Below are 22,009 nucleotides of genomic sequence, written 5' to 3'. Positions count from 1 at the left end.
GCGAACATGGAAAAAATTGCGGGGGGGTTTTTCGCTCTGGAGAGTGCACTAAATTTACTGCCACGAGTGGGCATCCCGCTGCTTTTATACTGCAAATTGTAATTGAATATCAAACATAGAGAAATGCGTAATTTTTAAGGACAGTACCTGGTTAATAGTCAACATCTGTCTTGCCGAGTAATTTCCATTACGCTAAGGACCAGATTTTTTAAATTACATCCTCAGACACTATTATGAGGATTATTGCAACTGAAAATTATATTGGTGTCAAAACCTGTAGTTCAAAAAATTTGAATGAGTGTGTACATTGTTGGACTAAATGGTGGATGGAAGAAATCAGAAATGCTTATAAGTGAAGAGCACTGAAAGAGAGGTCAAGGGGAAGGAGCGTGCTCCCTCCGTCTTTCAATCAACGCGGCTACGAGCGGAGGAGCAAGGGAAGAACACGTCCGATCTTGCATGTGATGTCGTTACCTTCAAAGCGATGGAGCAAAGGTGCAGCAATGTGATATACGCAGTTTGCATTGCCTGAAGTTTCCAGTCCGTCTTGTTTTGTTTGAATGCGCTCATGCTACGCTTGTTTCTTCCGAAATTGTCCTGTTTGGACTATGTTGAATATTAGTTGACTTGTAACTATAAATCTTTGGGGCAATCAATTAGAGCTTAAAAAACTTAAATGCTGTCAGATATGCTTCGCTCTAGGTCTCATTCTTTTTTGAACCTCGTGAGTATCATACAATAGGGTGGTTTCCTATCATTTTTTATCACCTAAATCGAAAGATTATTACTCCTGGAGTACATATTTCATGTTTTTAGATTTTTAAATGGCGATATCTATTTTTAGCGATTAAATGAAAAGTGAAAATTTTCAAGCAAGCGAAAACACGATGGCTAAGTATGAATGCTGGGAAAAGCCTGCGTGACATCATTCTAGTTCTGGCTGCCACCGTGCGAGGCCACCTTGGTGCAAGGCTATGATCCCCGCTACTATGTAGGCTGCTAGCAGGTCGTGCTTGGCCTAAATAAGGATTATTTATACCCTATCAAGCAAAGGAAACTTTCCGACCTTAGGCAATTTTAATAGGTGATTATTAAGAGATGTTTCCCTGAGCTCTATGCCTCATGCATGCATTGGTAATGTGACCTCTCGTCACAGGTCAAGGGGAGAGTGGGAGGGAATGGGGGTGGACAAGAAAAGGGGAAGGGATTATTTTTTCGGGAGAGAAAGGGGACGGAGTGCGCGAAAAGGGAAAGGAAGGTATGGGTGATCTCTTGGTGATCAGTGTGCTTGAAAGAATGAGAGCCTTCTACAAATCCTTCATTTAACACAAATTTAACAAAAACAGCAAATAATCGTAAGTACATATTCATGCATCAGATTGCTGCTTCCTTGCGGGCATATGAGAGAATTAATTGAACATAACATCAAAAGGAAACTGAGCAAACACAAGCGAAACAACTAATACTCGCCCAATTGATTTAATCAGTTCATCTTGCACCATCTGATCACAAAGTTGAATAACAATATAATCAAAAGAAAAACGTACCCTGTCCTTACAAACTAATACACACTCGCACACCGAGGGAGGGGGGGGGGGAATAGGGGGAATCAGAACACAATGAAGATCGGGGGGAGGGGGGGAAATGGCTCTTCTGCTTTGAATGGGGGGGGGGTACAATTTTGGGGTTCAGTTGAATCTTCTTAACTTGGGGGGAAATGTCTTAGTTCGTGGTTTGGGGCAGGGGCAGGAGTACTTATCAGATCCGGGACGCGTCAACGCTGAGGCCTGAGTTTCTACTTTTCTTTGCTGCTCCTGGTGAGGGCTGTTGATTTCCCCCATGTCTCCTTGATGGGGTAGCACGAGACAGCTTTCCTTTGGCGACGGAAAATTACCGGTCAGTATCCTTTCTCCTGTCTTGCTTCAATTTAGCCCGTCCACCCACGCCACATCCCGATAAATCTCATCCGGCTACGTATTCGCCAGCAACATTTAAAAAAAACCAGGCCGACTTATTTCTTTAGCTTGACAATCTTACGCCCAGTGTGACCCGACTCGTTCTCCTCCCGGCAGCCAAAATCGTAGGGTTTTTATCCTCAAAAGTCGGGGTGGAGTACCTGGGGTGGGGGCAGAGGGAGGGTCTGTAAATGGATGCTCTCTTGAGTCATATCAACATGGGGGGAGAGGGTTGGGGGAATGTCTTAGTTTGTTTCACAACTCGGGGACTCGGGAAACCAGGAATTGAAGGTGGGGGAGGGAAAAATGAATCATGCTCACATCGTTCACTTGCACACAGGAACAATCCACACACTCACAAAAAAAATAAACCTCTGCTTGACCATGAGGTGAGGCTCTCCCTCTCTTAAAGCATCCATTCAACCCGTAATGTCACCGGCCAAATGGCGACGGTTACAGTAATCTCAGACAATGTAAAACTCCTATCTACTCATATAGCATCGAGGTCCCTGTGACACATATCACACATGGGCACCAATCTGGCCTTTTTCAAATGAGGTTAAAATTGACCATTAACATTCGTCTAAACTGGAATTTCTAAAACCAAATAAATTGTATATTATGAATACACTAATGGTGGGTAACGAATCGCAATCAATGCCTTTCATTTTCTTTGATGAAGGAAACTACCCTATTGCTGAAAGCTATCGAGATATCTTCGAGCTCGGTAGGTGACTCACCCAGCATTTGGCCTCCAGAGACTGGGAGAATTGAACCTGGTAGACCGAAAAAGGTCAGTTGGTGAGATGGGGTAGGGATGAAACACGTTTCCATTGTTCCCGAGTAACTTGATATTTTCCTTTAAGGCAAGTGATTTATGGTCTGTGGGGTCTTGGAAAGGAAAAAAAAAATGGCAGAGGCATTGGCTGATGGAATTGAGGGATTGGCTGAGTGTGGTTCCGTGAGATCTACGATGTGGTTATTATCCTACAGTGTTGAGATTCCCCTGATTGTTGTTCAATCTCTTGGGAAGATTCACGCTATGTACCTGCCGTGTTTTGCCTTTAAATTTTCCACGGCTGCAATTCTATTGCAATACTCCTACGAGAGCTTTTAAACAAAATTGTTCGTGAGTAGGACAAGCATTGTAGAGCAATGGGGTATGCAAAGAGAGGATCGGAACTCTTTCCACCCCCTCTAATAGGACATTGCATTCATGAAAGCATTGACTTAAAATTTTGGATTCAGATTCAAATTCTTCGACGAATTTGGATCCGGAGCATAAGGTGAAGGGCATTATCTGTGGATATTTGGATCTGAGGTATCTGATCCAACCTTCCCCGGTAAGCAGCATAAGGTTAAGACTACAAGTCTTAACTACTACCTACTCAATACCTTCTTATCTCCAAGCCCCATACTTATCATGTAAATTTAGCTGAAAAAATGCCGCGTAAATTTTTAATATTGGAAGAGGAAATTTTGATAACTGTCGAAAGTCCAGGCATATGTCTGCAACACCGTACGATAGGATAAAAAAAAAATGCAGCAAAATTTTTTTTCTTTAGCTCCCATGCTCAAAATAGGGGTGCATCTCTTACACGTGTGCAGTAGGGCGGATCGCAAAAATCGATTTTTTTCAAATCCATCTGGCCCAATGAAAAAAAGTTGTGGGACCGATCAAAAATAAGGCCTGAAAAATTTGAGACCTGTACGTGAACCCCTGACCCTCGCTCAAATGCAATTTAGGGGGGGAGGGTCAAAATTCGAAAAATATAATATTTTATGGTCATTCCCTATAGATTTTGCCGAGTTACTGCCCTTTTAGGGCAAAAATTTCGTGCATTTTGACGTATCTGCCACCGTTTAGCCACAAAATGCCTAATTTGAGTCCGCGTCCGCGAAGAAAATATTCCAACGCCCACGCAGCGTCGCGGATACCAGAGCCGCAGGCCGATCCCTTCCCCTCCACGCTCGCTTCTCCCCCTCCCACGCCTCTAACACAGCAAAATTCATCCCGCGCATGCTGCTAGGAGGTCGTTTATCTTTCATAATATAAATCAGAAGATGGTAGACGGTAAAAAACGATGCGTAGTGAGACGACTTGTCCCTTATTTGGCGCCTCGTCGGCGTTAAACAAATCGATGTTAACAACTTTTAGAGAAGTGATGAAATAATTTTAGACCTGCGCACGCAGGAAAGGAGACTACGGTCTATGAAGACGCCTCTCGAGTGGCTATGAAGGTGTGCGAACTATGGTGACGCGCTTCTCTTCCATTATGAATGCGACTAAATAGATTTAGCGGTACCACAGGAAGTACTAAAACTTACGGAAAATCTAATACTACTAATAGGCCAAAAGTAGGGTTTTATTGAAGTATAAGACTCAAACAATTTTAAAGGAACATTTTAAATTATGCGATATTTTTTCGTGTAAGTGCATGGAGGAGCATAAGGTTCCCCCAATGAGAAGTATTTTGAGAGACAATCTGACGAAGAGAAAGATGATGGCTGCTGGATTGAACCCTAAAGAAACTCGACAACTTAGGAAAAAAGGGAATCGTAGGCGAGCGTTGAGTCATCATCGTCAATTCTTGCACGGGAAAATAGTATCAAAAGTTTTCTTCATCAATTCATCCGAAGAAAATTAAAATGGCGAGAAATTAGCCGATTTGTATCTCTACTTTCCTCATGAAATAAACATTAAGGACTATAACCTCAAATTGGAACTTCTTCGGGGAAAATGCGTCTGCCAACTGTGATAGAGGTATATGCAAGAACCAAGCAACAGCAATGATCGTTTCCGCAACTTTAGCTGACGCAAAAGTCATAACTTCGTAAGATATATCAAAGCTAGTGTACCGGAATTACTTACGTAGACAAAAAAAGATGCTAATTACTGTGAATAAGAAAAGAGAGGTGTCATCAAAGGGTCTCATTTTATTGGAATGAAAGACTATACTCTTGTCTGATGAAAAAAGGGAAGAGGACTTAGGATCAATACAAGTTTATAGGGGAATGTGTGGTGTTAGTTGAAGAAACAGGGTCCCACTTTTGGAGGTTTGCCTCCCCCGTCGGAGGATTAGCAAAAGTTATAAAATCTGCGATTATCGATTCCTTTCCGAGTGAAAATTAGATACACAGAATTAAAAAGGATTTGATTATGATGGTACCAAGCGAATACCGCCCAAAAAGGAGGCATCATCCCTTTGCTATAAGCATAATTCCAACATCCCTTGCAGTGTGGGTAGACTCTTCTCGGGATTCCCACCGGGTTAATTTTTCCATAATGGCCAACATTTCAAGCTCCGACTGGGGGCTCATCCTAAGAGATAAATTTTGTTGAACCCCAAAAAGAATTTACCCACATCATTCGCCGGGAAAGCATCAAATCGTATTTCATCTCTTACAGTGGTCTATTTGCTAATTGCACTATGTTGACTTGGATTTGCGACATAAACGTTGGGAGGGTAATCTAGGGACCCAATATGCGTTTCCGCAAGGATGCGTTTGGCGAACAATCCGAGATATTTTTTAATTGCTGGATTTTAATATCGACGTAAAGTACTACCCGCTGATGATATATTGGAGAGAGACTCCGGTTCCTTCGGCTATATCCGAGCTTAGCGCTGTGGAATTTGAAAATCTATTGATGAAAGTTCAAATTTAAATTTCAATATTCCTTTTATTATACATACGGACGAGAGATTCGCGAAAGAATTTACCAAAACTTTGTTGACAGCAGCAAAAGACAAGGAATGACAATAACATAAGAAATACAGACTGGAAAGCAGGTAATTGAATAATTCCTTCGTTATTGTTCCTTACTGGACGATGCTGTTAATCAAATATTAGTAAGACTAACGAAGAAAGACGCACTTGGTGTGAATTTTGCTGCATCTGGGTCGTTCGAGAGGGGAGCGGGGAGGGTACGCCGGCGGCCTTCACCCTTATTCATCCATTTAGTCACTGCTGTCGGACAATACCGGAATAGAAGTGCATAACCTAAGTTCCCAAACCTTCATAGCCACTCGAGAGGCGTCTTCAAGACCGCAGTCTCCTTTCCTGTGCGCGCAGGTCTAAAATTATTTCATCACTTCTCTAAAAGTTGGTAACATCGATATGTTTAACGCCGACGAGGCGCCAAAGAAGGGATAAGTCGTCTCACTACGCATCGTTTTTTACCGTCTACCATCTTCTGATTTATATTATGAAAGATAAACGACCTCCTAGCAGCATGCGCGGGATGAATTTTGCTGTGTTAGAGGCGTGGGAGGGGGAGAAGCGAGCGTGGAGGGGAAGGGATCGGCCTGCGGCTCTGGTATCCGCGACGCTGCGTGGGCGTTGGAATATTTTCTTCGCGGACGCGGACTCAAATTAGGCATTTTGTGGCTAAACGGTGGCAGATACGTCAAAATGCATGAAATTTTTGCCCTAAAAGGGCAGTAACTCGGCAAAATCTATAGGGAATGACCATAAAATATTATATTTTTCGAATTTTGACCCTCCCCCCCTAAATTGCATTTGAGCGAGGGTCAGGGGTTCACGTACAGGTCTCAAATTTTTCAGGCCTTATTTTTGATCGGTCCCACAACTTTTTTTCATTGGGCCAGATGGATTTGAAAAAAATCGTTTTTTGCGATCCGCCCTAGTGTGCAGCTCTTACACGCACTTATACGGTATGTGGTCATGTGAGTGAGGCCTCTAAATGTATTATAATCTATTTTTCTCTACTGCTATTTCATGTTATATGTCGATATATATTTTACAGGAGCTATTAACGACATCTGATACCAATCTTATTGTATCCTTAATGCGATTATTTGAAAGCATGATTGATGATTACTACGATGAAAAGCACATGGAAGGATTATCAGATTTGGATATTAGAGCACAGTTGGAAGTGAGTACTATTTCATTTTCTTTGAAATTTAATCCATTCCAAACTTTTGATATTTGAAAAGCATGCTAATTGTACTATATTTATTTTTACTACATCTGTAAGGAAATAATTTTTTCATGAATAACTCCTATTGAAAGGTTAACTAAATGGCTTTGTTTAAAGGTCTAATATAATTTTTTAAATCCTCTTGGTTTGATCTGGGAGAGATTAATTGTTCCTCTATCTTTATACCCAATTGATAGAGCACCATGTATCCTTACTATAATATATTAGTACACTAGAGTGCGGATTATCCATGATGGTGAAAGGGATATTGAAATGGATTATTGAAAAACTTGAATTATTGTCATGTTCCTCATTGTTATTACTCTGGTATCCATGCTAAGTTTTCTCTTCATTTCTGTCACTCATTTCATTGAAATATGAAGTATTTTTAAGTGGCGAAGAGGGAAAAGGAGAGGTAGTAAGTGGGAGGACTGGCTGAGGAACTGGTACTTAATTTCTCTGAATGTAAGCTGCACAGTGTTTTCTGGGGTAATAAGGGAAAAAATATATGTATGCAATATCCAAATTGAAGCTACACTTTTTATAGTGAGTCCCTTCTGTGTGTAAAGATACTGAAGATGGCATGAGAAGGTCTTTTTGCATGCTTTCACTGTAGCAAATGTTTTGCTTAAATTCAGGTCACGCCACTGCAGACTTTATCCAGATCCATCCTTCAATATATTTACGAATACGAATATGAATTTATGAATAAATTGTTAACCAGTTTTACATTTTGCAGCCATTTTTTTTATGTTTCAGTTGGAGTTTATAGGTTTAGCCGGCATTTCTATGAATGCAAATGCCTGGCTTGCTCAAATCTGTCATTTTTATGTTTTTTTACTTGTTTTTGTATGCTGCCCTCCCAGACCCTTCCCACAAAAGGCCTGCAGTCTGTTACTGTCACTCTGCTAGTTCTTTCAGTTTTTATCTGCCGTTTGTTTCTTGAGTATTGTTTTTTTTTTCAATTGGCTTGATTAAATACAAGCAATTGTCCCCCTTTCATGGGTTAACCCTGTTTGAGTGCGGGAATGCTTTTATACGTTTTGCATGCTGATTGCAGCATTTACCCAAAATTTTTATTACTACCTGGATATCTTGCACTTGGGCACTTTCCCTCACCATTAAGGATCGCTACGGGGCTAAATTCTACCAGACCAGCCCTCGTGGCAGGGGGTGTCTCATGCACAGGAGTTCTCTTCTGCCCTGGCTGGCAGCTAAAATCATGAACTCCCGCAACCCAAGGGTTAAACGAGCGTACAACATATAGATTACATTGTAAAAATAAAGTTTTTCCAAGGAACTACGGTAGGTATATAATCCAACAATAGGTAATTAGCACTCTATGTGCTTTACTTTGGGATACCAGTATTGTTTGTATACATTTCTATTTTAAGTGTGTAGTTATTGGCCTGAATTAAAATGTAAGTAAAGCTCTACATTCTTTTTTTTATCGAATAAAAGTTATCCTGGTACTGATATTGTATTTTTCTCATTTCAGGGTGTGTTTTTCTTCTCGTGTGTTTGGTCACTTGGAGCACTTCTAGACTTTGATAGTCGCCTTAAATTTGATGTTCTCTTTCGGGGATTTTTTGTGAAAGATTTCCCAGAAGATTTGATCACTCAATTCAATTTGCTCACTGAAGTTCCTCCTCCTCTGAAACCATATATATTTCCAATGCCAGCTCAAGCCACCGTATTCGACTATAAATTCATTAAAGAGGTACTTTATTGAACTCACTTATCTCAACTGAATCTTAAACGTAATCACAAATAAAAGTGTCAGCCTTAATTTTAAGCTAACTTTATTTCACAGTTAAAAGAATGAGCTAGAGCCAGTATGTTTGAGGATTGAGAAAATGATTGCTAAGCATCATTGATAAGATTCCCTTACTATCATGACATGTGAAAAGAATCTCCGTGCTGTCAACTGGCTGATTGCTTGCATTTTTGTGATTTTTATCTCACAGAAATAAAGTTGACAAGCTACTGTTTTTCTGTGTTCATCTTACAGAAATGCTCTTGGAAAAGAATTTAAACATATTTTTAAAGAGCATTGTATTTTTTATGCTATCAACTCTTCAAAAATTTAATGCAATGGTTGAAAGAAGAGTGTAACAGAGTCAGGGAAAATGAAGACTTATGTCAGAGAAAAGTCATGTGATTAGAATGTAGGAATCCTTGTAAAATCCTGTAAACATGCTGATCCATCTGATACATGGCTAGAGAATTTTTATCCGCTTATCAATTTGTCCAAAGATGATCTAAATCAATATTTTTAAAAATTTTCTTCACCACTGGTGTACATGTTGATAACTTGTTCACTGATTTTTTTTTCAGGGGAAAGGTAAATGGCGTTCGTGGGAAGAAGATTTACAGCCTGCAGCTCCTATTCCCAGAGATATATCTGTAAATCAAATAATTGTTCCTACGGTTGAAACGGTTCGAAATATGGCTCTAATGGCCATAATACTACCCCACAAATTTCCCATATTATTTGTTGGACCTACAGGAACAGGGAAATCTGTTTACATCATGGTATGTATTGTAATGGTTCACCAGTGGTCACCTATCTGAAGGTCTTCCTCCTACCTGTCTCTTGGTGTCCTTAAAAAAACATAAGGAAAATAAATCTTCATTTAAAAATACAAGTCGAACTAGTATTAGCCTGAGAGACTCAATGAAAACATAAGATCTCATTCAAGAGATTCAAACTTGATCAAATCAAGCTGAACGTTAAGGATATCATTATGTAATGGTTCACTCTTTGTCGCCTGACTGAAGAGTGCGAGAATCACCCATAAACAATAATTTGCACTCCAGACCGACTGCCATGACGAATGACTTACCAAAAGAATATTTTTTTTTTAAGAAACGATAGTTGAGCAGCGATAGTTGAGCTTGATGAGATAGTGAGTATGATGCTATTTGATTAAATTTGTCAATGGAAAGTATATCGGGACTAGCCGCGGTGATAACTTTTATGGGAGTCACCCGCAATGCACAATCGTGCGAAAGATCCACAGAGAAAAAATCATTCGCCTTGACCGGGATTCGAACCCGAATCCCCCGATTTCCAGTCGAGTGCTTTAGCCAGTTAAGCTACCGAGGCGTCATTCTTCCCTGTGGATATTTTCGGACACTACCGGACAAGGTGTTGCTGGACTGCTGAGCATATGATGCCACAAGCAGTCCAAATCGTGAGCGCAGCACCACAGCCGGAGAGCAGGCCCGGACATAGAACACAAAGAGGTGTTCGCTCTAGACTAGTTGAAAGTATACCGGGACTAGCCGCGGTGATAACTTTTACGGGAGTCACCCGCAATGCACAATCGTGCGAATGTTGTTAAGAGATGGCTGCTCTTACATTAGGTTGAAGCATAAATATTCTAAGGCGATTTTCAATGGAAAAATTTTTCTGAATAGCCACCAGATGGCAGCTTCTATCAGGCACACTATCTGGCCAAAAACTTACAAAAAAAAACTGGTGAGATAGCATCAGGATCAACTGATAGATAATAATATGCATTCTGCCGGTACGCTTGTGTTGTAGCCAGCTTCAGGCCGTGTATGCTTGTGGTTGCGGATGGGTTGAGCAGACTTATTTCAGCAAATGTGATAACTTTACACATTCAACAGAGGAACTTCATCCTCTTTTAAAACGTTTGGGAGGTAACATTCTGCCCGTCCCATTAACATAATGGATTTCCGTTTCTTGGAAATCTTAGACACAGATAAGAGTGAAAGTAGGGAACGAATCGTTGAGGTATCGTTATGATACTCAGGCCACAGTGACTGGTACGTGATGATTCGGGCAGGGAGAATTGCCCGGACTCAGTTCTCGGACCAATTGAGGGCCACCGTTGGGGGATCAGGTTGGTGTGGTGGCTATAGTGTTGGCTTCCCGGTGGACCCTGGTTCAAATCCCGGCATTTGCAGAGAATTTTCAGAGATTGCCCGATCCCTGCTTGAATGTTGAGTGGAAGACAATTCAAGCCCAACACTCCGTCGCTCTGATGGGGCATTAAGCCTTGGTCCCCTTGGCACCTTTTGATTAGAGTCGACTAATGCCGACACCAGGTTTCTCTCCACCCTTCCTTCTATACCCTTCCCTCATCGTGCAAAAGACTTCAGCTATTGGTCGCCTCCTCCAAATACCATTGAGAGACATCGCTCCAGGATCTTGGAATCAGATGTCTGGCTTGTTCTGCTTCCTTTTGCCTCTCGTAAATACAAGATTTTTTTTAGCTCAGCTTCTCTCTTGTTCTCTCTTGCTGCCTTCACTTATGTGCACGTTTGAAGTGTTTGTGGGTTATTGACTTTGTAAAAAGAATGATTGCCAAATTTTGTAATTTTTTTAGAAAACCTTAGAGTGCATTGCACAAAATGTATTTTCTTTTGATATGATACCCAACTGTTAAATCACTAATTTTTCCTCATTTAGCACCATCTAAAATGATGAAAGAGGCAACATTTGATTTACTTTGGCAATAAGGAGCATGTGTTGATATGGTTTTAATGATTTTCAGATATTTATTAGCTTTTGTTGCAACTGCTTCATGCTGTATTTCATGTGGACAAACAACTGTTGCATTGTTACTGATGATTCCAGCTTTAAAATTAAAGTTATGCTTTATTAGTAAAAATTTGAGAAATTTCTGCCAAAGGATGCATTAACCCTACCAGGAGTCCCAACTTTTCATGTGTGCAAAAGTGATTTCTACTGGGTCTTAGTCAAGTTGTTCCCAAGTACATATGTACATATAGTACACTCCCGATTATCCGGGCTAATGATGGGGAGAGACGGCACAAATAATTGGAAAACACGGATAATGCAAACTTTCATTTAAATGTCTTGTAATGTTCATAATTTATATAAAACAAGCAATACATTATTATTTATGCAGTTATTCTGTTATTTAAGAGTGCTTCCCAGACTCATCGAGGGCTTTCTTTGCCAGTTCGCGATCTTTTTAGTGGCGATAACATGGTTGTACTCATATTATTAATGCTCCATGTAAGGCCTGGTTTCAGAAACCACTCATCCGTGGCTGTGTGATCATGGATATAGAAAAGTGGTTTGCACGAATGCTTCAAAACCACTGCTTGACGTCAGAAACAACACTGTCAGGCAACACCCCACGTAGTCGCGTCTCGCACAAGTTGCCCGGGCTGCAACTGCTGCGCGGCTTGTATCCGTGATCAAGGAGTATGGTCGCGTGAGGCTTGGAAAACAGGAACACGGTGCTCCTGTGAATGCAGCTACGCATGATTGCCTCCATTTTATGAAGGGGATTCTTATGGAAATAATAAGCCCGGTGTATCTTAGCATTAATGCTGTAATTCAGATGGTTTTGCATCAGATTTTTTTATAAAGATCGCGGAAAAAATTGAGCGAGAGTGAAAATCATGCACGGATAATCCACAACCTGGATAAACCGCAGCCGGATAATCGGGAGTCTGCTGTACTTCCATTTCTGACTCAGTTAATCTGGTATGTTTGATGTATATTAAAACTTGAATTTTTTCCCTGTTGCAGGACTTTCTGTTGAACAAGGTTGATGGTAAATTGTATCAACCACTTTTTGTCAACTTCTCTGCTCAAACGTCAGCAAACCAAGTGCAAGAATTAATTATGAGTAAGCTAGACAAACGGAGGAGGGGTGAGTCCTATTATTTCTGCCATCAGGTTGAGATTCTTATATTTAGACTTGAGTTGAGATATTTTTTTCTGTTTTTGGAGGTAAGGTTGGTGTGGAGGCAAGAGGGTTTGTCTTCCCACGTAGTGAGCCCAGGTTCAAACCCCGGCAGTGGTGGAAAAAAATTTCAGAGACTGTCTTATTCCTGCCCAAATGCTTATGTATGGGACTTGTATTACCACATGGAGTCGGGCTGTGGATGGTCTTCTTTTGGTTTCTCTGGTTCCAAATTCTTTCTGAATTCCTTCTGGTACTTGTGTAAAGTTTCTGTGACACCATCATTGTTTTTCTACCAAATGTGTTAAGCCTGACATCAAACGCATTAAATATGTTGACAAAGATCATCTAAAGACGGCTAGAGTTAAGACCAGAGGAGTAACTGGATGAGGGCCATTTTTGATTCAGAAAAAGCAAAGGCACAAGGGAAGCAATAATCTTCCTCAGGCTGCTCTTAGAGAAGGGAATGGAAAATAGAAGCCATTTGGCTGGGAGGATTAGAACACAATGCTTGTGATCCTGAAAGAAGTTGGAGTTCTTTCTGATGACAGGAGAATCATCCCCAGTGTATGCAAAAATGAAGCAGTGGTGGTAGAAATCAGAACCCAGCTGTGAGCTGTGAAGAAGCAAGAATTAGGAAATGAGTGAGACAAGGCTGTGCTGTTTCTCCTGTAATTTAAACGTTTTCGTTAAGAAATCATAAATGGAATCAAAGGAAAAATTTTGAGAATTAATAATCATGGAGGAAAAATTAGTATTCTACGATTTTCTGATGCCATAGCAGAGATAAAGAAAGATCTGAAAAAGATTATGTTTATTAAGGACAGAGTAATGGGCAGATATCAGCTGAAAATAAGCACAAAGATAACCAAAATACTAGTTTACAGCAGAAGAGAGGTCAAGGCAAAATAGGGAAACATAAACTGGAAGGGCTAAATGATCATCAGCAGAATAATTCAGGCGACAAGAGCATTCCACCCAAAGTAAGATCGACTCACATTAGGAAATGAAAACATAGGAGTAAGGAAACAATTTATGAAAATTACATTTCGAGTATGAATAAACTTTTCTTGGGTTTACGCACGGGTAAGAAAATCTAAGGGTGCCGACGCTTTGGGTTCCGTCTTGTCACCCATTCTCTAGGCTATTTTTGAGGGCCAAAATTGCTTCCATTGTGCCTTGTCTTTTTCTGAATCTGAAATTATCCTTGTCTGGGTACTCTTTTGCTCTTAATTCTATTCTTCATTAGATGATCTTAGTCAATATCTTCGATGCGTATGTTGTCAGGTTTAACACAACGTAAAAAAACAACGATGGTGTCACAGAAAATTTGAATGAGAACCAGAAGGAATTCAGCAAGAATTAACCCTTTCGAGACAGCGGTGTTTTCGTCTTAGCATGACTGCTGTCCTGAGCCCCAAGAGACTCTTCTTTCTCATGGTACGGAGCATTTTTGGAGGGCATTCGTTATAAAGGGTCTCTCTGAACCTTTTTCGACCCCTCCACGCTGGGACTTCGCATTATCTCGGACTCCGAGAGTAGTTGTGCTCCCTCCTTTCTGGGTTTACGACCATACCTGCGGCATAGGTTCGCGGTCAACTTATGTATTGTTTATATGTATTTAGCAAATGGATAATTGTTGCTTGCACGTAAATTGAAGACTTTGAATTGAATTCCTCATTTTTTCTGAGCATTGTCAAATTTTAAACGAAGTTCTAAGGCCAATATTGACGCATTTAATGCAGCAACAATTTCCATGTTGATGTTTATACATAACTCGAGATATAAGTTAATATTTATTGTAGAATTTCATTTAAAATTTGTAAACGCTGCTCAAAAGTCAAATAATTCAATTCTTAGTGTATATTTCTTGAGAAATGAAAAAATATTTATTTCGAAACCTGACTGGATAAACAATTGTATGACCGCTGTCCCTTACCGCTAAGAGGGGTTATAAAAGACGAGGGGTCCGGGTACCTGGTCCTGGATTCCGAGGGTAAATCCCGCAGGGTTGGATCCCGAGACAAAGACGACGTAAACATGCGACCGTCCTAAAAGGGGGAGAGCTAGAAAATGTATATATGTATACGGCTTTCATTCTCCTGGCTAGGAAACTCTCACACGTAATTATACGGCCATCGTCACCCGGGTCAGGAAACGTCTACACGTATATATACGTGTATAGGAGGGAAAAGGTTAAGAAGATACAACTAAAGTCATCAGGCTACAAAATAGCCATGACAATGGGTGACGAGACAAAACCCAAAACTTTGTTTCTCTTAGATTTTCTCATCCACACGGAAACCCAAGGAAAGTTTATTCATTATATTCTCCGGGGAAGTAAAATCATACATTATTTAGAGTATGTTTCTCTATGGAAGTGAGGCATGGACGAAGACAGGATCAAAGAAATCAAGGGTAAAGGCTTTTGAAATGTGGTGCCACAGAAGAAAGATGAGGTTCAAATGTATTGGTATAGTAAATAATGAGGAAGTCCTAATTAAAGTAGGAGAGAAGAAAAGCTTCATGAAAACCTGGATTAGAAGATGGCAACCGTATCAGCCATATCTTGAGACCTGATGGCCTGATGAAGGTAATCGTTGAGGGACGAGTTGAAGTGAACGCTGAAGAAATGGGAAGAAGAATGGGAAAGGAAGACCTTGAATAAAATATATGGAACAAGTAAAGAGGGATGTGAAAGAGGAGAAATTTTATGAAGAAGGGAGGAGAAGAAAGAAAGAAAGAGTTGTGAAAAGATTAGCTGACTTTAGAATGTGGAGGGCCATGTCAAACCAACCTTAGCATTGTTGACCAATGATGATGATAATGATGATTATCATTGGTTCTTGACAGGTGGAAATATCATTGCAAATGTATCTAATGTGAAATTTACTTTATTTTGAAGAAATGCAGTGATGATGACGACTGCAGGCAAGATCCATGCCTAAAACATTGATCCTAGTCTCCTGTGACATTAGAAATCCCATGGGTTTTAACTGCTCCATGGCCATTCACGATGACTAGCATGGGGTTGTAGGAGTTTTTATTATTATTATTATTATTCATGTTGTTCATCGCTGGTCACTAGGTGGACAATGTGTTAATCATAACATATTTTGTGATTCTTTAGAAACCAGGATGTTGTAGCAGAACAATTTTTTTTAAAATCCATGGTGAAATGTCATGTCTTGGCAGTTGTGAATGGTGATTGCTTTTTTCCTTATTGCAGGCATTTTTGGGCCTCCACTTGGCAAGAAGTGTGTAGTATTTGTGGATGATTTGAGTATGCCCAAAACTGAACAATATGGTGCTCAACCTCCAATTGAGCTGCTCCGTCAGTGGTTGGACCATCAGACATGGTATCACTTGAAGGAAGCTGTTCCCATGAAGCTGGTGGATATCCAGGTGTGTTTCATTTGTGGGTTGATTTACTTTCCTAGTTAATAGGATGGAAATTACCTATCAATTGTGGGCAAGTTAATGTAATATAATTCTGTTGTGTGAAATTATTCACTCTTTGTTTTTTGATACCAATGAGGACCAAAATGATTGCTTTGGTCATTGTTTGGCGATGAAGTTGAATCACTCTCAAAGAGGTCTCAGTAGGTCACTAGCTTTGTGGCTAACAAAATTTTCTGAGTTATTATTTTCGTGGTGACCATTAAAATAGGTGCATCCATTTTATTTCAAGTTAACTGGCTATGCACCTCTCAGAAAAGATACCTCGTAATTCTGAGTGCATGCTATGGAACTTCTTGGCTTTGCAAAATCCATAATTTTTTAAATTTTAATCGCAGACCTTTTGTCATTGCACTGCCTCGTCATCGTAATAATGTGATTCCTGCTACATATATGATGTACTTGCTAATATGAGCTCAGAATATACATGAAATGTTTTTCAAAATTACTGCTGCTTGAGATCAATGGCCTTGGGGTCTTGGAAATGGCAGGTGTGACATCTGAAATTATGCCATTTTAAAGGCTGTTTTTCTTACTAAATGGACAACTTTGGGAATATTTATCTTGAAGAGCAAAGCATTACTTAACCATAAAGTTTTTTGTGCTGAGAAAGATTCCTCATCCTCTTTTACATACCTCTATTTTTTACAACTGTAAGTTCTCCATAGTGTGGTTTGTTAGAATTTTACCACTACTAATGAGATGTTGCCTTATTTGTGTCTTACAGATGATATCAGCAATGGGTCCTGCTGGTGGTGGCAGGAATACAGTAACTCCACGTTTCTTACGGCATTTTAATTGCATTGGTATCAATGAATTTACAGATTCTGTCATGGTTGCTATCTTTACTAAAATAATGTTCTGGCATCTAGATACCAGGTAAGTATGTATTCCTCTCCTGTCCCATTTACTTAAATATCATCCATATTTTGTATTCAAATTAGGCATAATTTTTATAAATGAATCTTACTTGAATTTTAATGCTGTGACATAGACATTTCTTCAATTATAAAGTAAATCTGGAGAATAGTTTCTATAATGGTAACTGATATTTAACCCTGTATGTATCTGGGTGGCATGCATTCATAGTTTGAGAAGTTCGTTCCAATTCTATAGTTTGAGAAAAATATTGATTTTATGGGAAATTGAACCATCTAAATATTTTCTCTTGCATATGCTCAAAAAATGGGCATTGAAGAGGATTTGGAAAGGAGTTTGATTCCTGCATATCTGAGATTGTTCAAGCAACATTACATGTATACAAAGCTGCCAAGGAAAACCTTTTGCCCACCCCAGATAAATCTCACTATTTATTCAACTTGAGGGATTTTTCAAGAGTTATACAGGTATTCAACTTTTTTCATTATTATTTTTTATCCTTATATCCATATCATTCCTAACCCCTGTGTTAGTATTTTTATCATTTATGGATGGGAGTGAGTATTGGCCGATTTCCAACCCAAGTTCTATCTTAGTATGTACCTTGTGCTAACTAAGTACATTGCTGGTGCATACTAGTAAACTAGAACATACCCATGTACAGTGGTGGAAAAAATTAACGCACAGCTCATTGGTGTCTGAAAGTGACCAGTTCAGGAATTACTTGCCTTCCCAAATTTTGCCCTCATTATGCTCTCATACAACCGGGAATTTTTAAAGCTATATGCCCCTTATACCAGGGAAATAATCACATCCATCGCATTATGACAACGCACAGAAGATCCAGGCACGCATTCTTCCCTATATTCTCCTTACCATGCTTCGCTCAAAACTCACCTAGAATAGAGTCAGGGTTCCCACTCAACCGTGAAAACATTAAAACCATGAATAAGCCGTGAATTTTGTCTACCGTGAAAAAACCTGGAAATAGCTGTGAAATTCGTCATGAAACCTTAAAAACCTCTCAAACTTGATTTTAGATCTACGATTGACGGATCAAAAGAAAAATAGGTCAGTCACTCGCAGATACTGTACACGCATTGATCTGCACACATATATTTGAAGCACAAATATTGGTCCGTGTGTCATGACTACACACAGACCTTAAGGCTGTGATTGGACGACAATCAATCAAAGTGATCATTAACCCTGGCGAGAAATCAGACACCTCTTCACTTCCCTGTCACCCTCCATTTTCTCACTCACAACCTTTAGCCGGCCCTAAATTTTGCTAACGATAGGCGACGTCATAAGAGCACTTTCATTGCTGCCTTTTGCATTCCCAGCGTTTATCGGGTTTGCTATATATTTAGTTAACGTGCGGCCAGTGATTTTTATGAGATCAATATTTCTTCCTAAAATGGCTTATCAAACAGACCATGAATTTGACGCAATTTAGACCATGAAAACCTGGAAAAAACCATGAATTTTATAATTTAGTTAGAGTGGGAACCCTGAGAGTTTCTCGTCGGGACATTTGTAGACAAAAACAACACGTAGGGCATTGAGACTGCCTTAAAACACAATTGTTCCGGTGGCGTAGTGGATAAAGAATCATGAAATAAATCTGAGGTTCCATGGATCAAGTCCAGGTGACAGATGATTTGATGATGCACACACACTGTGGGGATTTTTCTGATCTTAAAACTTTGCAAAACCTATTACGAGATCCAGAGGATGTTGCATGGCTGCTGAATTCTTACATGCTTATTTGTTTGTTGAAATTCAGCTCCTATCTTGCGGAACCAGGTTAGGTCCAAGCGATGAATTAAGAGAGATATTTTGCTGTGCGGATAGATATGAAAATTCATTTTTCCCCCGAACCATAAAGGACTTTAATAAATGCGAGTCGTAATTTCATTTGAGCATTTCCTTTTATGTGCAAATGGCTGGTGTCTTAACACCCCCTGCCACACCCCTTTCAGGCGGCTTGCGGTGTAGTACATGGATGTCGATGTAGATGAACCATTAGGGCAGTTGCCTGTGGAGTGCATTTTGACCACGTATTCCCCGACGTCCAGCCCCGCTTCAAGGTTCCTTACATTAGCTGCATGCGCGATGTGCCACGGGCTACTCTTCCTCCCTCATTTAAAGGGGAAAATTCCTCGGGAGTTCTGCAGAGCCAAGTGAAGGCAGAATATTGAGCCGCCCAAACTCAGTAGTTTTTGTAAGGGAAATTTTGGGCGTGTGCATATGTATTACATCAGAAACACTGAACAAATGATTGAGCTAACAAAATATTTGGCTAGCCCTTAAATTTTCTGACCAAATGTGCATTAATGTAAGGTGGGGTAAGTGCAACCTCCCTTAAGGAAGATCGTATTTCTGTTCTCGAAGCAGGTGGCGGTCGTGCAACATAATCCACACATTGTAATGGAACCAGAGCAAACTACTTTGTAATACTTATCACTGAATTCTTGTTCTGCATGCTTAGAAAATATACCCTTCAGTACATCTTGTAGTAGTAGTTGGTTGTGAGGAGAGGTTACTCTGCAGTTCCCTCAGAATCAATGCATCGGAGGTGTTAGATAAGAACTATATCTTGTTCTCTCTTTTTCATGGATTAGGCTTCCTTCCTTTACTTTAAATTTTGGAACTCGGATCATTATAATTAGTTTAGATGGGGGGTCGCACTTTCCCCGCCGTAACCATTGATTTCTACCTGCTGGGGCTAGGGCCACCCCTTTGCCTGAGGTAAGTGCGACAGGAGGTCGCACTTACCCCAGGCTACGTGGTTGCAGTATGGATTAAATTTTTAGTTTCTGTCTCGCTGTCCTTGCGTTAAACTTTTTTGTGTAAATGTTACAAATTATCAAGCATTATAAAACTAGGTTGTTTAATTAGAGTCCTGAGATCAACTTTTATTTTGAAGGTTTCTTTGATAAAGAAAGCTTTCTTAAGTTAGTTTTCGTTCAATAAATACCTCACATTGAACTCTTACTGGAACAATTTACCCGGAGTTTCTCTAATTATTTCCTCGAGCTGTTCATACACCTCCCTATGATTGCTAGTGGGCATGCAAACTTGGATCACCACAAGGTTGGTGGGCCGCGCCTCAATTTCTACCACCAGAATCCTATCGCTTGCCTGGTCTATACCTACCACACGCTTACCCATCTTCCCGTTTAATACAAAAGCTACCCCTCGCTGGCTTTCCTCCCCACCACTATATATAACCCTATAACCATCACTCCAATAGTCCCCCCCATCCCTCTACCTCACCTCGCATAACCCTAAGATATCTATCCTCCTGTGATCCATTTTCCTTTTGATATTTTCTAACTTCCCTGCCCTCATCACTGTCCTCACATTCCACGTCCCTACATTTTTAGCCGACTTCTTGTTGTCCATCTTCTTGTTCTTCTTTTCTTCTTTCTTCATTGCTGCTGATAATGATGATAAGTCTGTGCAAGGATTTCGCATGTTGACGACTCCGAGGACCTTGCCGAGCTCGCTGCCGTGACCGACACCTGCCCTTTGCGGACGGGTTCCGGTCAATGAGATTCCGAGGCTCATTTGGTTGTACTCCATGTTTTCAGGGAAGAGATAGTTGGTAGGGTTTCCCACTTCCATTCCAACAGTGTTTTTCACGTGACACTATCACGTGGACTACCTTTCTTCTGGCTCCTACCCTTTGACCTATCTGGCATGGGTGGCCCTACCGGGAATAATTTAGAATTAATCCCACCAGTGCAGCTCTAGGGGTCATAGGAACATGCAAGCCTTTACACCGCGACAAGGTTAAAGCCCAGGGAAAGGATCTTGTCTCATACAAGGTTTACACCAGTTTTAGAATTATTTATTCTGCTTTTATGCCCATTAGCTATTTTTAATATGCTTATAAATTAATGTATGAAAGTCTAATACTGTCACTATCATTAAAAAACACATTTGACCAAAATTCCTTAGTGTTTCCTCATTTGACCAAAATTAAACAAAATATGCCAAAAAAATACTACTTACATCACCTTAGATAAAAGTTGATTTCTCAAGAAATGTGGAAATATATTTCACATCAGCCATAGGACACACTTGCCCCATGTACGGGGAAAGTGCGATCCCTTGACAAGATTGTAAGAAATAATTTATAAAAATTACCACATTACAGAGAGAGGAATGTGAATCTAATTATCTTTTTTTGGCGATTGACATATATATCAAACATTAATCTCAGGATTTTAGCAAGCCTAGAAAATTTTCCTGAGCTAGTTAAAATTGATATATGCTATTTAAGCGTCCCACTTAACACACCTTACCTTTTGCATACTTTTTTTTTAATATTTCATCATTGTGATGGAACTAATGTTATTTCAAAGTCTTAAAAATACATATTTGACTGTTAGAGTTTTCTGCTTTTTTTTTAGTCCCTACTTTCAGTTTGTAATGACTTTTAACACTCAACATAGGTTTAGGAATACATTAGCTCAGCTAAATTAAGCATGGGAATTTGCGTCAGATTTGATTTATTAGATTGGATTGATTACATCAACTATATTTTCATAATAAAAATGATCATGATTAGGGGTTATACGCTCAGAATCTCCGATCGATTGTTGACGAGTTTACTTGTGGAAATTCATTGTCATAAGATACAAAAAATCATAGTAATTTTACAAACTTATATACTTCAACCGGTTTCAATGTTTAAATGCCATTTTCTCAGAAAACTTTTGAAAATGATGTTTAAACGTTGAAAGCGATTGAGTAAATGAATAACTGTGGAAATTTACTCATGAACGTCATTTTTACAGTTTTGCCAAAAATTTGAAAATTGACAATATGTTTGTTTACAAGTAGCAAATAAAGTTATGTGGCAATTTTGAATGCATGAATCTTGAAAACCCTATGGTACCATTTTCAGACATATAAACCGATGTAAGTTGCCAATGTACTCATTGCATCGGTTCACTGAAGGAGGAATTGGAATACGCAGGAAAACTTGGTGCACAGGGAGACATGTTGCACACATGTTTATTTTCTTACCATTTTGCTTACATCAGTCACTTGCATCATGTCGC

General features: G+C 39.8%; 1 protein-coding gene across 1 annotated transcript in view; it reads left to right on the top strand.

The window, feature by feature from the left end:
• LOC124168953 (dynein axonemal heavy chain 7) overlaps nt 1–22,009 on the top strand; it is a 133,320-nt gene that overhangs the window by 33,766 nt on the left and 77,545 nt on the right. Inside the window, exons 21-27 of the mRNA XM_046547370.1 lie at nt 6,724–6,855; nt 8,399–8,620; nt 9,238–9,435; nt 12,437–12,560; nt 15,823–15,998; nt 16,780–16,931; nt 17,251–17,398. Of these exons, the coding sequence (XP_046403326.1) occupies nt 6,724–6,855; nt 8,399–8,620; nt 9,238–9,435; nt 12,437–12,560; nt 15,823–15,998; nt 16,780–16,931; nt 17,251–17,398 (1,152 nt within the window). The remainder of the gene's footprint in view (nt 1–6,723; nt 6,856–8,398; nt 8,621–9,237; nt 9,436–12,436; nt 12,561–15,822; nt 15,999–16,779; nt 16,932–17,250; nt 17,399–22,009) is intronic.

The sequence above is a fragment of the Ischnura elegans genome, chromosome 12, assembly GCF_921293095.1.
Source record: "Ischnura elegans chromosome 12, ioIscEleg1.1, whole genome shotgun sequence".
Classification (NCBI taxonomy): Eukaryota; Metazoa; Arthropoda; class Insecta; order Odonata; family Coenagrionidae; genus Ischnura; species Ischnura elegans.
This window is presented reverse-complemented; position numbering and strand designations above follow the sequence as displayed.